The 16,506-nt window shown below is 33.7% G+C and overlaps 1 protein-coding gene across 5 annotated transcripts in view; it reads right to left on the bottom strand.

Moving 5' to 3' along the window:
- The window catches only part of LOC126872936 (alpha-catulin), an 80,908-nt gene that overhangs the window by 61,505 nt on the left and 2,897 nt on the right, over positions 1-16,506 (bottom strand). Inside the window, exons 2-3 of one of the 5 annotated variants that reach the window (XM_050633219.1) lie at positions 9,539-9,705; positions 8,486-8,546 (exon numbers count right to left, since the gene is read on the bottom strand). The exons of 2 other annotated variants lie outside the window; for them this stretch is intronic. In XM_050633219.1, coding sequence (XP_050489176.1) covers positions 8,486-8,500 — 15 coding nt within the window. In that variant the 5' untranslated portion in view covers positions 8,501-8,546; positions 9,539-9,705. Of the gene's footprint in view, positions 1-1,285; positions 8,465-8,485; positions 8,547-9,538; positions 9,706-16,506 lie in introns of those variants that run through there. 2 more of the 5 variants (XM_050633220.1, XM_050633218.1) reach the window with 2 other exon arrangements.

Here is a 16,506-nt window from a genome sequence, read left to right as displayed (position 1 = left end):
GCAAGAGCATTTGCGAAAATATTAATTAGGAACATTGTTTTTGAAATCGCGGTAGGGGAATGTTGATTAACAAATTTTAATCGAGCTCCAAGTCATTGAGATTTTAGCCAATTTAGAAAAATTGCTTCCTAAATGACAGGGCTGAAGGAGAATATATATAATATAATATAATATATAAGGAGTAATCGAACTCGTAATCCTCTAGTCTTAATCCTTTATTTCATGTCAAATTTCTGATAAAGAAACAAAACCTATGAAACTACATAATAATCGAATTGAAAGAATTCCTCTTGCTTGCAAAACAGTTTCATTTCTTATCGTATGTTACGATAATCATGATCAGATGTAATAATTCAGTTTAGTCGTGGACTGTATCGAGGATTCAGCAAGAATTTATCGAGAAAATTTTACCTAACCGATGGTTTCAAAGCTGTTCTACCATTCTAGCTTGTTTTCTCACTCTTGTGTAAACGCTTAAGGGAATTATATTTTTAGATCAATCATCGCGTTCCATTCCAAAATGAACGTTATCGTTACTGGACTTGTTGCTGGTTTCAAATTCATACGAAAAATATTTTAACTTAATTATGTTGGGGAAAGAACAATACGAAGATTATTTATTTTCAATCTATTAAATAAAATATTAGTTTAAGTTGACAAAGAAACATCGCACTTTCGCGCAAAGATCTGCTTTGTGTTGCGACCGTTTGATATAGATGCAATGATAATGATCGTATAACCATCGCGAATTAATTATAGAGATTTGAGATGACCTTTCTGCGATTCTTTTTATCGGTGGAAATCATAAAGGACAGTAAAAATGCTGTTGCTTGTTTCGTTAATGTAATCTCCAATCTTTAGAGTATTATTCGATTATATGCTATTCAAAATTTTTTGATCACAGTTAATGGAAGATATATGTTTCTAGTAATTGTGTTCATAAGAGAGAAAATAAGGTTTTCTCTCAGATATAAAATGAAATACTTTGAAAAAGAAATATCACTTGCTTGTGTGGTACTTGGACGCATTAGCTTTTATCTTAAAATTGCTCGTAACTATTTTTATTTTTTAAAAACGATCGGGAAGCATTCGAAACTTTATCGATTTTTATAATTTCGTTTCAATCTTTGCGACATATTTTTTGAAAACACATATTTATCGATTTATCACGATTTCCACTTAGACTTCGCCGATACAACTCGATCTTTGTTTGACGTGTCACGAAACAATGGAAATTTCGATGCGGCAGATTAAAAGCAAAGTACTAGATTATCGTAAAACATACCTGACGATCAGGAATCATGTCACAGTCGTACATGCTTCTGTCACGTCGATAGAATGCGGCAGGCATGTAGGCAATTATAAATGACGATCAGGCTCGAACAATTCGATCTTCGTCTCCTTTCTTTCCCTTGTTTTATTATTTACGATTTAATATCTACTTTTATCTTTCTATATATATTACGAACTCTTTTTATTATTATTCCTGTCGATTTGCCTGGTCGTTCTCTCGCTAATTTCTTTCTCTCTGTCTTTTTCTCACTCACACTCTTTGTTTCTATCTTACTCTCGGTATGATCAAAATATACTATGAATCATCAACATCGTTAAGATATGTATGCTTTTCATTTATATATATGCATATATACATATATATAGATAGATATACAGATATATATATGTATGTATATTCATATATAGATTTCTATATATAGAGATATTTAATCTCTCTCGGTGCAGGTGATGTCGTTCGTTAACAAGTGTGTTCTCTGCTTCTTCGTTAGAATTACGATAATTTTTACAAAAATCTCTTTACTTCGCTAATATGACCAGTTCCGGAAAAAATGGGCCCGGCTTTCGAGCCGAAGAAAAACAAAAATAGACGTTTATGTGTGTATATATATATATATACACACACACACATACACACACACACACACACACACATATATATATATGTATATCTGCAGGAAGATCACTGTTTTTAGGCTACTGCCACAGGCTCAGGACTTGTCTCCGACGAAGAGTGGTACGATGAACCCCACTTTTAAAGTTTGTCGTCGCCCTTCAAACGGGGTTCATGATCCGCAACACGCAGCGGACTAACTTTCCACTGGTAACTTCTCTTGCGTATTAACAGTTTGCCGTCCACTAGATAGCACGATGCCAGATTAGCGTGAACCGGTTACCAGATTTTCACATGGTAATGGAAGGGCATTGGTTAGGCCTCGTTCTTTTTCTCCTATGATTCAAGATGAAACGACCAAGTCATTGACGATATCGCGAGTCGTCCAAGTTTTGCCAAATCGATTTCCCACCGATCACAATAACCAACGGAATTCTTCGTTTCTCAGAAATGGTGTCAGACACCAGTGGTCGAATATCCTCGACTTCCGTCGGCTATGATAACATTTCAAGTAATCTCGAACCTCTATTTATTGAATCCCTAAACAACGGTTTCGCATGCAAGATCGTAGGTTGCGGAGTCTCGATTGGTATTTTTCGAAGCAGCGAATCTTTTTTGCAGGAAGGAAACCGACACAAGGCTTAACTCCCTTCACGGGCCATAATCTCTGTTTGCCACGCAATTCTTCGTCAGCCGATCGTGAGACAGTTATTCCTCGTTTCTTTTACGGTGCAACGCCTGGTTTTGTTCGTTTCCTTCTGTAACTGTGCCGTGTGATATAGAGGTACGAAGCGACGACGGAGGAGTAGCGGAGCGACGAGAACGGCGATGACGACGATGAGGAACAAATTGAAAACGAAGTCGGCGGTGACGATGACGACAAAAACGACAAAGATGAAGACGATGACCACTCGTTGCGTGTGTGCGGCACGGTCTCTCGCGTACGCGTGTACACAGTGTGAGTAGACATGTGGGTGCCTCTGCGCGGTTGGTGTTTCCTACGTGTGCGCCCGCGTACGTCTCCTCTCCTTATATTATGTATGTTATATTTTTCTCTCCGTATGAGTATATTTTTATGTATCATATATACAAATACACCGTGCGTCGTGGCGAATTGTTTTATGCGTGTGTAGACTCATATGTGCAGAAGAGCCGTGTCCACGAGTGTATGGCTTGTATCTGCGTATCCAAGAATATGCGTATGTGTGCATGTATGTATGTATGTATGTATGAATGTCGTGTGTTTGACGAGTGTGCTGCGAGAACGACAGACAGAGCGCGTGTCGCTTCGAGAAACAGGTACCGGCCTGTCGAGTGCCTAGGGGAAGACTGGACTGGAAACCGACACGGTGGCAGCAGGACCACGGGGGCGAGGGTGTTTCTCCCTCTTCCATACCCTCTCTCCCTCTGTCGATGTTTCTCCACCCTCCGTATGCCCTCCGTGTGCCCTCGCTGCTTCCTCTCTTCGTTACTGGTGCGCTTCCTCTCTGTTCTCTCTCCCTTTCTCTCGTGGTCTCTGCGTGAAACGTTGGAGCACAGGCGCGCTGACTCTCTCCACCGACCGACAATCAATACGTCGGCAGGCCCGCACTTTCGCCCGCGAAATCGTAATTTTCACAGTTCCATCGTTCTTCCAGTTCCCGTTTGCCGATTCCCTTCTGCGTCGCTGGGATTCATCTTCGTTTTCCCATCGTCCTCCACCACCGACCATTTTCTATACCAGATTTCCACGTTCAACGTTTCTATCGTGATTATATAGACTGGAATCTTACCTCATTTTTTTATTTTTTCACTTTTTTATTATCTTTTTTCTTTTCCGTAATACCCACTCGAGCGTAAAAGCGCGGGAATTTCTTGGTTACGGATCGACGGCGACGAGGATAGGAACATTTGCACCGCCAGTTTCGAATCTTTTGTTGGTTCGTCGACAATAGTCAGGCTTGGTTGTTGTTAATTTTTCTCAATATCGATCTTTTACCTCGATATCGCCTTCGGTACACTCGAATCTTCGATCGGACCGAATACCGAAATTTGAACGCTGGTTCGACCTATATTTCTTTCTTTTGGTCGGGAGATACGATAGGCGTTGTACGTTGTATAAAATTACATTTGCGTATATCGGTGAAGCGAAGTAATTTTGACAATAAGCTATTTTCTATGCGACTAAGCACGTTCTGTTCTTAATACCATTCCTGTAAGCAATTTGTCCAAAAGGAAATATGAACAATAAAGTCGCAAAAAATCTTTATTAATCGACATCGCGCAGGGGATCGTCGTATAAATTATACAAAACCATAATTCTTATTTATGCAACTCGTGCTCGTAAATCTGAAGCTGCAGTTCTTCACATGTTCGATGAAAATCTGATGACAGATATTCGATTATTGAACCATTAAGAGCATTTTGCACCACTGGCGTGAGTCAACCAAAGATAAACCATTTTGCTCGCTGATTTTTTCTTATCACAAATTTTCTATAGGCGATACGGATAACTTAAGAAAATATCAACATGAAACGAAAGCGCGCGTTTAACGCTGTTTGGCTCGACTTTCGTACAAACTAATTATTATCGAGTCCGCGTATTACTAGCACTTGTTTGATGATGATTTAATCGTTTAGGAAGTCAAACAAGTTTGAAAACGAATTAATCTAGATGACGACTTAAATAAAGCTTTTAAAAAGTTCTGCGACCAATTTGAAGCTCGAATAACTTTCAGACTGGTATGTAGTATATACTAGTATATATAGTATATAGTATAATTTTAACAATTATTTAAAACGGTCGAAATATGTTGACTTCATTTCCTGGCAAAACAATATCGATTTTTTTCGTGCTAATGTACAATTTCAAATCGCTCACGCATTACTATTTGTAATAGATTGAGATTACTACCTTTTACGTTTTTTTCCAAAATTGGTTAATTTACATTCAGCTTCGCTCAAAAGCTTCTTAAATTTAAATGTACCTACCATGTAGGAAAGTATCGGAACATAACAGTGAGTTTTCTCATCGTTGCCCGTACAGATAAATAGGATTTTAAATAGCAGCAAAAGTAGCGAATTTATCTAATAATTTCTATACAAGAAGCGTCTTTATGAAGCAGCGCTAGATAATATTGCTAGAGAACGGGAATTACTATAAGACCAGGAAGTGCTATATTATTATAATCATGGAACAGCGATCTTATATATCTCCTTGCAAGGATAAAATGAAATCGTAGAAGCCAAGCGTTGCGAAGGAGATTTCGCCGCAACGAAATACGAAGGGACATGACGTAGAGTTAAAAATATATTTTGCGAATGGCAGGAAAAGAAATCACATGCAAAAAAGCTAAAAATTCAAGTCTAGTCTCTTTAAATTATACGAACTAATCGTGTATACCGTCACCATATAAATTACCAAATCCGTTCTGTTTCTTCTTTTATTTTTCTCATTTCATGTTGAAGTTAAATACGAATAAAAGAGAAAAGAAATTTATAAAGTCGTAATACACAATAATACGTTTTTCAAGCATTTTCTTTGACGATAACACATTCAGAGATATAAACAAAATTTCATTTACATTTTGAAATTGGTACAGGAAATCAATCTGTACAATTCAGTAGAAAGAGATTGTGCGTGATCGGACATATGTAGTTACAAGATTCATACGAGACGCAGTGTTTGAAAATTTAACACATTTTTTTCTGTCTAGTTTGAAAAATTGATTTTTAAAATATATCTAAAATTATTCGGCTTTTAAAGAATGGTTCAACTAAGAAATGACGTATTTTTATCATTCTCTTTCTTTTCGATGTAAAAAGGTAATGAAAAAATACGTATCAAATATCTTCCGTAATACAACATCACATACAAATAGATTCCATCATACATTCACACTTACAAAGCTTCTCTTTCTCTCTTTTATAATTTCCAATATATGTATTTCGTTACAATACTTTTGTATTGTTCTCATTATAGGATCTTGTTTGTTATTTCGATAAGAGAAAAAATGGATCCTGTATAATTGGACCGGTAAAGAAATTTCAGAAAAGAAAGTGAAGCTAAACGCCAAAATGAGACAAAAGCAGTACGATTTGCAGAAGAAGAACACTAAGCAGGAAACGTGACTGTTGTACATATTTGCGGTAGCCTTACGGCTCGAAGGTTTCTTCCACTTGTGGAAGCACGTGAGAAATAAGAAAAGAGTTTTCAGAGAATACTCTATCGTAAAACTAACGCTTTTATTGTAATTCATCGCAAACGATAATGTCTTTTCTCTTTTACGATAACAAGAAATTCAATTTTTTTGCATCTATCGAGGATTAATATTTTAGATCCAGCTGCTACTCGATTATACAGTAAAAAATACATAAATAGAAAATATGTTTCGGAGTAGTAATGAATCAGAAGATGTGAACTTTGCAGGTCTCGTAGGGAGTAGGAAGTCGGTTTTTGTTTGATTTTGGTTTTGATGATGGAGTGCCAATGTATCTGTATCGACTAGATATGTACGTACCGTGCCATATGAAATATTAGGAGAAGCAAATACCTTAAAAGAAGTCATCGAAAACGTCTTTCCACGGAAATCTATGTGCGATACTTTCCTACACACTTCGCACGATACGTGAGAGAAAACGAGAAATTCTATGCAGCTGGCTTACCTATCACTTCTACTTGATTAAGAAGAAGGTACATATTGTGCGGAATAAACTTAATACCGTTTTATATAGGTACGTGTAAACTGTCATGTTAGCCATCTTCAGAACTTTTATTAACAATTTTAATAATGCATAATACGTGAGGTGAGTCGATCAACCTTGAAGCGAATAAATTGAAGTTGCATTTGAGAAAAACATTTCATATGTTCCAACTTAATATTACGAGTAATATTTAATTAACTTTCCAGGGTAACAAACAGCTGTGAGCTTTGCATTCGCACTTTCATTTTCCGAATTTCTACTGCATATATGTAATATGTATACTATACGGTGCCACGGCAGCTCCTTTTTATGGACTTCTTATAGTTATAACATACTTCAGATGTGTCACATACAGTCGATGTTTTATGTGTCACTAGGAAAATAATTAATGGAGCACGACTTCGAATCGCCAATTAATGAGATACTTATTCACAGGAAAACCCTTCGATTTAATCCTTTTCGAAGAATTTACTGTTTGCGATCAGTGCTCTTTTGCCCACTGTACTGCATTGGCTAATTTGTACGAAGAACAAAAAGGAAAAGCTTTCGTCTTTTAGAAGAAGCAATTTTTATAATGAAATTTCCCTCGAGCAAGACAATGGACGCATTGAATTGTATGATAATTTGAGGGAACATCGTTTGGAAACGGGACGTGCTCTTAACGGAATTTTACTTTTTTATTACATAGATCTTATGTTCTAAATAAAAGAAAAGGAAAGGAATGAAGAGGAAGGAAAAGAAAGGAAAGGAAAGGACAGTAACAAAGAAACGAAAGTAAAGAAATAGTTAAAACGGTTGTAGAAAAGAACGCAAAAGTAATTATAATAATAAGAATCGACAGGATGTTAGGTCGGAAGAATATTTAATAGATATTCAGCTATTTGTTATAACTCTGTCAAAAATTGCAATTTCACGTAGTATAAAACGTACGTAAAAGTTCCATTTGATCAAGTTACGAAATTACACTAAGAAAATCGAATTTAAGGGTTTTTACGAGTATGTCTTTGAAAACATATTCTTAAAAGAAATTAAAAGTTGAAAACTTTTTTCAAGAGAATTCAAATACCTGTTCTTCTAATTTGATTTTATATTACTGTTAGACATTACTGCTAGGTATGTTAGAAAAAAATATCGTTACACGAACAACGACTATTAAAAGTTAATGATACGAATTCTATTTCAAAATTGAGAATTTTCGGCCACTTTACAATTACGACACGACTTGCGTCGAAGTAAATTTCAAAGACATAAAATTTGAGAGGACAAAAGAGGAAATTAATATTTAAAAGTTGTACTACTTCACCGAGGAGCATCGAAAAATCTCTCCGACGAAAGAAGCGATTGTCCTTCCGACGCATCTAGCGAGTGAATACTCGAAACTCTCCAACTCTAACGTAATATAACGTAACAGTATAGCAAACCGAGCTTTATATTGAAATCATGCTTCGTTCGTCAGATAGACTACTCGAACAAAAGTAGCGAAAACAAAAATATTCGATAATATATTAGAAAAACACAAATATGGCGATATAACGGTTACAATTTTCTCCCTCTTTTTTCTAATCATACACAACAATCGACAATTAACGCTTTCTACGGATCTCTATGCCAATGTAACAAACCATTTCCAACCATTTATGCTTTGTTATTCTTTTTCGTCTCTAATTACATCGATCTAGAACAGTATTGCAACAAATTTTTGCGAAAGCTTGGAAAGAAATATTCAGTTGAATTCGGTTTTCTGTCTATTCCTTTCTTTCTTTCTCTTTCTCTAATACGTACACGTAAACAACATCATTGGATAATACCTCTAATCATCTAGATAATTCTAATAGTGTTACACCACATGTAGGTAGCGATTATGTATCGGTGGAACAATGTCCACTAAAAACTTACCATGGAAGAACCCATTATACCTACGAACTCAATTCGCCTGTCGAAGATTGAGAAGAAGTGCCTAGAACACATATATCGTACATTCACGTTGAGTGAAAAATCATGATCTCGTGCAGCCGCGCTGATTTCTTGTTCGTTCTACTTTCTAGCGTAAAAACAAAAGCGACGCTATTTTCCCCTGTACGGTATTTCTGGCCGTCGTCGCGTCGCGTTGCGGCACGGCGCGTTGCGCCACAGAGCATGAGTTTTGATTTTATTTTCGCGACGAGGATTTTGATATTCTCCAGAAATAACGTCGTATATCCCTTCCGAAATTCGCCATAATGTGAAATGATATTACCCCAGTATATCTTTGCCGCGTTATCATTGAATAATATTTACGATATTATTATTACGTGGAAATACACACTCGAGATACGTCAAATACTTCATACGAGACAAGTGATGTGATACCTAATAAAGTAGTCTTCCCTGTAGAAATGGAGGGCAATAAAGTATGAAGGGAAGCTGTCGCGAGAAAGTTTCATTATAAAAATATTAATCGCCGTAGTAAAAGGATTCTTACATTTAGTACTTGCTTCATGTACCGAAACATGAATATATTTTTGCAATTTACTCTTACTCGTGCTCTTTTCTGTTAACATGGTAAAATGCTATTAAAATATTCCGCTAGAAATAATACCGAAGAAGCAAACAGCTGAACATTTCTTTTTCAAAGTCAAGAACAAGTTGCATCTAAAGAGAAGAAACGTTAACGGTCAAGGTTTCGAAGAATTAAAGAGTGAAAATGCAAAATTCAACTCGTCTTGGGAAAATTTATTCGCGATAAAAAATGGAATACGAATTTCATCGGATAAATCTCGTATATCCAGAATCGTTCAAAGTTTATACCGGCACTGATGATGTTCTGATAAGTGAGCTAAGAGTATGAAGTACGAACGAAACATAAGAAAGTTTCGAGTTTTCTTTTTCTAGGCGACCTACTTCGCGAAACGAGACAATCAAATTTGACATTTTTTTTGTTTGATATGTTTGTCATCAACGAACACAAACCTGCTATTATTGTGTAAGATAAATCACATTTTTCTCCCTCCGTTGCCTTCTCTTCATTTTATCAATATCCCTTTGTTTCCTCGTTTACTTTTGTTCCATAGCTTATTCATTGCACCACTATCACGCAGAAGAGAAATCAGGCCGTTTCGTTCTTCAGAAACGTCGTCCTAAATAAGACGTCCAAGGAAAGGATTACGTTCTTGAAATTCTGATTACACTATTGACTCTTGTAAAAATAAATAAAGCAATAAATAAATCTTGAAAAATATTCTAAACGATCATTTGGGAATCGACGAAAATTCTTCAGTAAATCTTTTTCGATTAAATAGTTTGAAAAAGACATTATTGCTCGTAAAGTTATACCGGCCGTGTAATTACGAAAAAGGAAATGTCGACAAAATTTTATTTCTTCTCTTGCACTGAAATTTTAGTCACAGGAAATGGAGCCGAATTATCGTTGGACGTAAAAATGAGGATGTAAAAGTTTGCTTAGTGAAGAAGGGAGCTAAAGACTATTTTAAAATAATTATAACTTCCTGATCCAAAAATTCGTACAACCGTATTTCATAACTTCATATACTATAACATTTATGAAGTTTCCAATGTGAAATTAATTTTACGGGTACCACAATTTGATGTTTCAACAGGCAGTTACCATTAGATAAATGACATTTAATTAAAGCAAAAGATATAAGCACGAACGATACGCCTTTTGCACTGTTCCAAGGAATCTGTGCTCGTTACTATAAAATTAAAATTGTGCAAACTTCGCATAAAAATTTCCAGATTTCCATTTTGTAAATTATAAAGATTACCCGCGCTATTAAATTTTTAAAAAAGTTAAGCGCAAATCGTTACAAATTTGAGCTTCACCATTTAAAATTTAATTTTTTATGAAAAATGAGGTTAACAATATTGTAAAATATTAATATACCTACGTAATTTATAAAATATTGCTACCGTATATTATATGCGAATGATTGTAAGAAAGATGAATATTGTAGCGAATACTAGAAAATGCAGGTTTTGATATTAACTACGATGTAAAATGCAAAATTTAACCGTTTTATCGCGTGTCATTGATTTATGCGCGGTTGATGCGGAGTATTATGAAATCTCTGCAGTTTGGAAATTAAAATAACGAAAAACAAACAACTTTGATATTTCTCAGTTCGCCAAGAAACTATACAACGGTTTAGATCTCTTTACCCTATTCAGATGCTTTCCTCATTGTCTGTTCCAGTTTATCTCTCGTAATTTATACGTTTCTTCGGTATTTCGCGTTTTCATTGCCAACAAGAGCCAACTTTTTCATTGCGGAATTGGGGAATGTTGCGGTATGTGTAGGTGTATAATTCACTTGATTGTGATCTGTTTTTATCAAAAATTCAGTGGTAAATTGTTATCCTTAAACAATTACTCAAATTTGAATTTGCAAATACGAAAGAATCATTTGTTGTTTGAATTCCATGCTAGAGATCATAACAATTCGAATATCGACGAATAAAAGAATAATAGTCAAGAATAGTCTAAAGTCATAATTTAAGTTTTTAATAGTACATTCTTCTAGATATTCATATAGATTCTAGAGATTCATATTATACTCGAATGCTTTGAAATGCAACTAAAAGGTCAGATTAGTTTAACGTTAATATCAAAATAACGTTTCGATAGAAACGAAGTAAAAATTGTATGAAAAATGTTGATGCTGTAATTTAGCTGATCAAAAGGTATCGGTGCTTTAACGTAATGTCTTCTGGACATTCCGTTTTAATATTAGATGCAGTGTCAGGTACTCACTCTCGTATCACTTTGAAACTATTAGGTTCTATTAGGTGAACTATTAGGTTCACAAAATGAAACAGTTTATATTCAACCACTGATGCTTGTACTTCTCTGCTCTCGATTCGTATCTATCGATTCTATTTCGTTTTTACACTTAACTTAATTACTTTTTCTTTTCATTAATTATCGAATACGAGATATAAAAATAAAAAATATATGATAATAATATATATATATATATATATATATATATATATATATATATATATATATATATATAATTGGATTGGTGAATTTTGAATTTGTCAAATTCGTAATCGATTAAAAGATAACAACGCAAAGATTCCACAGATTTTACTTCTTCAGTTACGATTGGCCCATATTTTCTCAGCCTACGAACTTTGTTGCAAACGCTTCGCACTTATGCAATCTCGATTCAGTCTCCTTCAGAAATCCAGACAATGTGAAACGTCGTGAATACGTTTCGGATTTTCATTGAATGATCTTCCCTCAGACGTTATTACGATCGGTAAATCAGTGAACTTTCTCGACAAAGCCACGTCACTTGCTTAGATTTCTCCTTTCTTTTTTTTATTATTCTTTTCTTTCTATCAGAAAGTAGAAGAAAAGATTGGAGCAGGCTGTCTCAAGATGTGACTTTTTATTTTTTATGTAAATTGTGCTACAAATTTTTCGAACCCAATATTTTCGTTAATTTATATCTATTACGAAAGAACTTAATAAGTACAATTTTGATTATTTGTAATCTGCTTTATAAATTTAGTAATAGCATCTTTCCTCTGCTTGTTTAGATTAATAGCGATAATGAAATGTTCTTTCATTTATGTTTATTTGTTCCCCTATTTTTGTTATGACTGGAGATCATGCAAAAGCGTTGTGCGACATAAAATCCTTATACGCCATTCATTTAAGATAAGTAGTAATAAGTAGAAAAGGCTGGTAACTTTTCATTCTAGTACAATGGTCACCGATACGTGCAATTTATTGTGCTGGATCTAACACGACCGACGATAGAAACGACGATGGACGTTTTGAGGTGGTGCGCGTTGAAGATTGAAATTTGTGGCATTTCCTTTTAATGGACTATCACGCTCGAAAAACCGCATTACACTGCTTTTAATATAATTTCTGCGATGCTATATTCTGTCTAAAGCCTTTTATTGTGGCTAGGCGGTTAAGAAAGATCTCAATGTTTCCAGTTATGGGATTTACTACCATTTGATCATGTTTTTAAGCGAAACAAAATCATGTAAGATAAAGAATAGATACCTTTTTATAACTTCATCTTGATTTTGATTATGAAATGGCGATCGAAACGGCTTACAAGAAATGAACCGAGTATTTAATTTATGGGAAACAAATTTTCCTTAAACTTCGTTAACTCGATATGTGCGTTGTAGGTTTCGGAAAGCTCGAATGAGCTTTTGTTGGAATACAATTTTACAAGGGACATACATATATGGTAATCTGATAAACTGAATTTAATTTATATATATGTAAGAAAACAATTGAAAGTATTGGAGACTATCTGAGAAAATTCAGGTTGTTGCTTCGTACAAACTTTCGCCATACAAAGAGACAAATGAATACGAAATGTGTCACGTGAACAGCTACAACTCGTTTCCTTTGAAACTATTGCAGAAATATCGGCATATCTTTTCTTTTCGTTTTAAATTACATGATATAGACAATTAACTCTGGCATAATACTAGGATTTTATCATGTTAATGGGGTATGGAATAATTTGAAGTCCAATGTATACGGTGGATATTAACCCTTCTTAGCTTTAGCAAAACGTTAATCAAACTTTCACTATCACTGGATAGATAATATAGACCGACGGTCAATATTAGTTTGTTCAATGGCTTCTGACATGTTTGCTTTGCATGCAGACGAAAAATATGTACGTTGCATAAGCAGATATATTACTTCCGAATTATTTGTTGATTTGTTTACGTAAAGAGATTATTTGTAATTATTTGTTTACGTAAAACTTCAAAGAATTGTATTAGATCCAAAGTATAAATACAAGGAGACTACACTGATATCAACTAATTATCTCGCGCAATAAATTCTGTTCTTTATGGACATATTGTATAAATGAAGGACATTATTGGTTTAATTAGAAATTAATGTGATTCTTCAATGGGAACACCATATTGAATATTACGGGAACCCTGTGCAAATCGTTAAAACTCCAAGGGCAACAGGAACGTGAAAAAACAGGAGGCGGTAATGAAAGTAGTGGGAAGAATTTTAATGAATGATTAAACTTCTTGAGCACATAGCCTCAAGTTGGACTCACTGAAAGTTTCTTATGTATTTCAATTTCATCATTGCTATCATTCTAAATTGCATCATTCTAAACTTTTCATAAATATATCACAAAATACAAAAGGTAAAATGCTCTAAGGAAATTTCAAACTTTATGCAAAAAGATCAATGATGATGTTTGATGAAAATGCTGTAAGCGCAATATAAGCAAAATGAAAGAAATTAGAGTAAAAAATTGTAATGTCTAATGACAGATCTGCAGGTATTTTGCTTAATGATGAAATTAAAAATCGAAACAAGTAAATAAGTACGTATTGTGCACAATACGTGACGAAACTACACTTAAACTGAAGAGTCCTCTTGTTGACTAGAAGCTTAAAATTTATTAGTTAAATCTATTAACAATGTAATATATAATAAAGATATACTTTAACTGTCTATAATCTTAATTGATTTGGAATTCGTATACTTATAATATAGCTACGTTTTCTACATTTATTATATTTTCCTATGATTATATACATATATATATATATATATATATATATATATATATATATATATAAAGTATTACTTATATATAAATTATTTTTTAAAGTAAAATTCGAGCACTTGATGCTCGGAAATAGACAAAATTTGCAAAATTGGGATCGTTTCAATAAAATCATTTAATTACCGTTGTATTATACATCATTATTAAATTTTCTAAAACGTTTGAGGTTTATAGTGACTTTGCCGAGGATCTTAACGTCAATGACTGCTTTTTGAGGTCGTAAATCACAGTTCACTGCGCACACATGTCGGGAAAAGTTCTGTCTTTCAGTGTCTTCAATCGTTAACATCTGAACGATCGAAAGTACGAAAAGTAATTTTTCAGTGGAAAATTTACCGACGAAGTCACCGCTTAGGATCAGTGGGATTTGGTATGTGCACGAGAAAATTGCTTCTCGTTATTCGAACCTAATCCAGAATCGGTTTGTTGAGAGAGACAGTAGGCCGAAGTATTAACTTTAATACGCACCACTTTAAAACTCCTTTAATGAGAAACATAAATTAAGAATCCGTTTTAAGCAGAAATGTAAATCGTACTTTTAAGCCTATGCGTGTTTATATTGCGTCTTTTGCAAACGACTTTTATGAAATTCCTATTCCAAATTTTTTTGAGCACAACAGACAATGGAGTTTACAATTGAAAAATTCCGGGATATATTTTAAATACATCTTCTTATATGAATAAAAATAGGAAATGTGTTTCATAAAATCGTATAAAGATGAAGATATAAAGCATAAGCAACTCTGTTTATGTATGAAAACATGAAGGAGATATGTCCGTAGTAAAAGAACATTTTAAGAAGATTTACGACCAAGTTGAATAAGTTTGTTGAAATACTGGCAAAATATCTTTTGAGGTGTTTTAACTCTTTACGGCACCATTTATCTGTCAGAGTTTCTCGTGTGTATATATATATATATATATATATATATATATATATATATATATATATATATATATATATAAGCATGGACAGACACTGCGGAAGCTGTGGTCGTAGTTACTGATTGTAACGTGTCAGTAATGGGTCACTGTGGGGTTAGGTCGAAGATCGAGGTTAATTGAAGTGTTCGAGTGTGTCACTCGAGAAATTCTCACCAGATATTGGTGGCTTACGAATGTGTCGCCGACTTCTCCACTAAAAATTCTTTTTTATTCCTACCTGACAACCTGACAGATAAAGGCTACGATATATTCCTAGTATTATAACGTACTTTTATAAAAGTAAAAGGAGAGGGAGAAGATATAAAATTACTAAAAAAGTTATTAAAGAAAATATAAAATTATTATTTTGTAAGAAGTTCACGAATCATAAGCAAATGTTACACTACAGTAATAGACATCAAAGTAAATATAATTATTTATAACAATTCGAAATAAAGCAAGGATAAAAGGAGTAAGGATAACAGACAATAAAATTTTACATTTACAATGGATTTGAAATATATTCCGCGAAAAAAGCATTTGAAAAGATAAATATCGTGGAATAACTTCAAATATATTAAAAGTATGCAAAGTATTCTGGGAAAATGTCGAAAGATAACATAAACCTGAATAATTTAAAGTTCAATCCTATCTTCCTAATCAGTCGAGTAAAACATATTGCAATGACTTCATAAATCTGCCACTTAAAAGTAACCTGTCGTTATATTCCTTACTTACAAAAAAAAGATCTTTCGAAGTTGTAAAATAGTTTAATTTTGTAGGTAAAAAACGTACAACAACACTAATAAGCATACAACCATAGGAATTATATGAAGTAATACATACAATAAAAAAAGAAAATTGGTCGAAGATTTCTTTTAAAATTTCGTATGGAACTAAAATTTTACGATGTTGGTATCAGTCGGCAGATTATTCTATAGTTATTGTCTAATTTGCATTTACAATTGACACGAATGATGGACAGCCTGTAGTCTCAATCTTAACACATTGATAATATTAAAACCTGAGTTCAACAGTGGAACTACGATTAATTGAAGTGCTCCAGAAATTTTTCTTTAATTTACCTTCCTTAATAGCGATGACGTGAAAAATACCATACCCATAATTACTTTTTGACTTTTAAATTTACTTTATAATTATTTTTGAAATAACAACAAAAATTCATGAATTCTCATACTTTGTAACTTGTCAGTTCTTTTAATGACTTTTATTCTTAGATTTGAATGACAATAGAAAAATCATAACAATTCGACGATTTTTTAAAAAATTAATTGCAACAAACTATCATCTTAAAAAGATTAAACAAGGAAATTTATTTTATAATAATGATCGATCGATTGAAGATCCGTGGAAAAACCTGAAATAAGCAGGGGAAAGTGAAATGAAAGAA

The sequence above is a fragment of the Bombus huntii genome, chromosome 14 (assembly GCF_024542735.1).
Source record: "Bombus huntii isolate Logan2020A chromosome 14, iyBomHunt1.1, whole genome shotgun sequence".
In the NCBI taxonomy this organism is placed as follows: domain Eukaryota; kingdom Metazoa; phylum Arthropoda; class Insecta; order Hymenoptera; family Apidae; genus Bombus; species Bombus huntii.
Note: the sequence above shows the minus strand (reverse complement) of the source record. Positions and strands in the feature narration are given on the sequence as shown.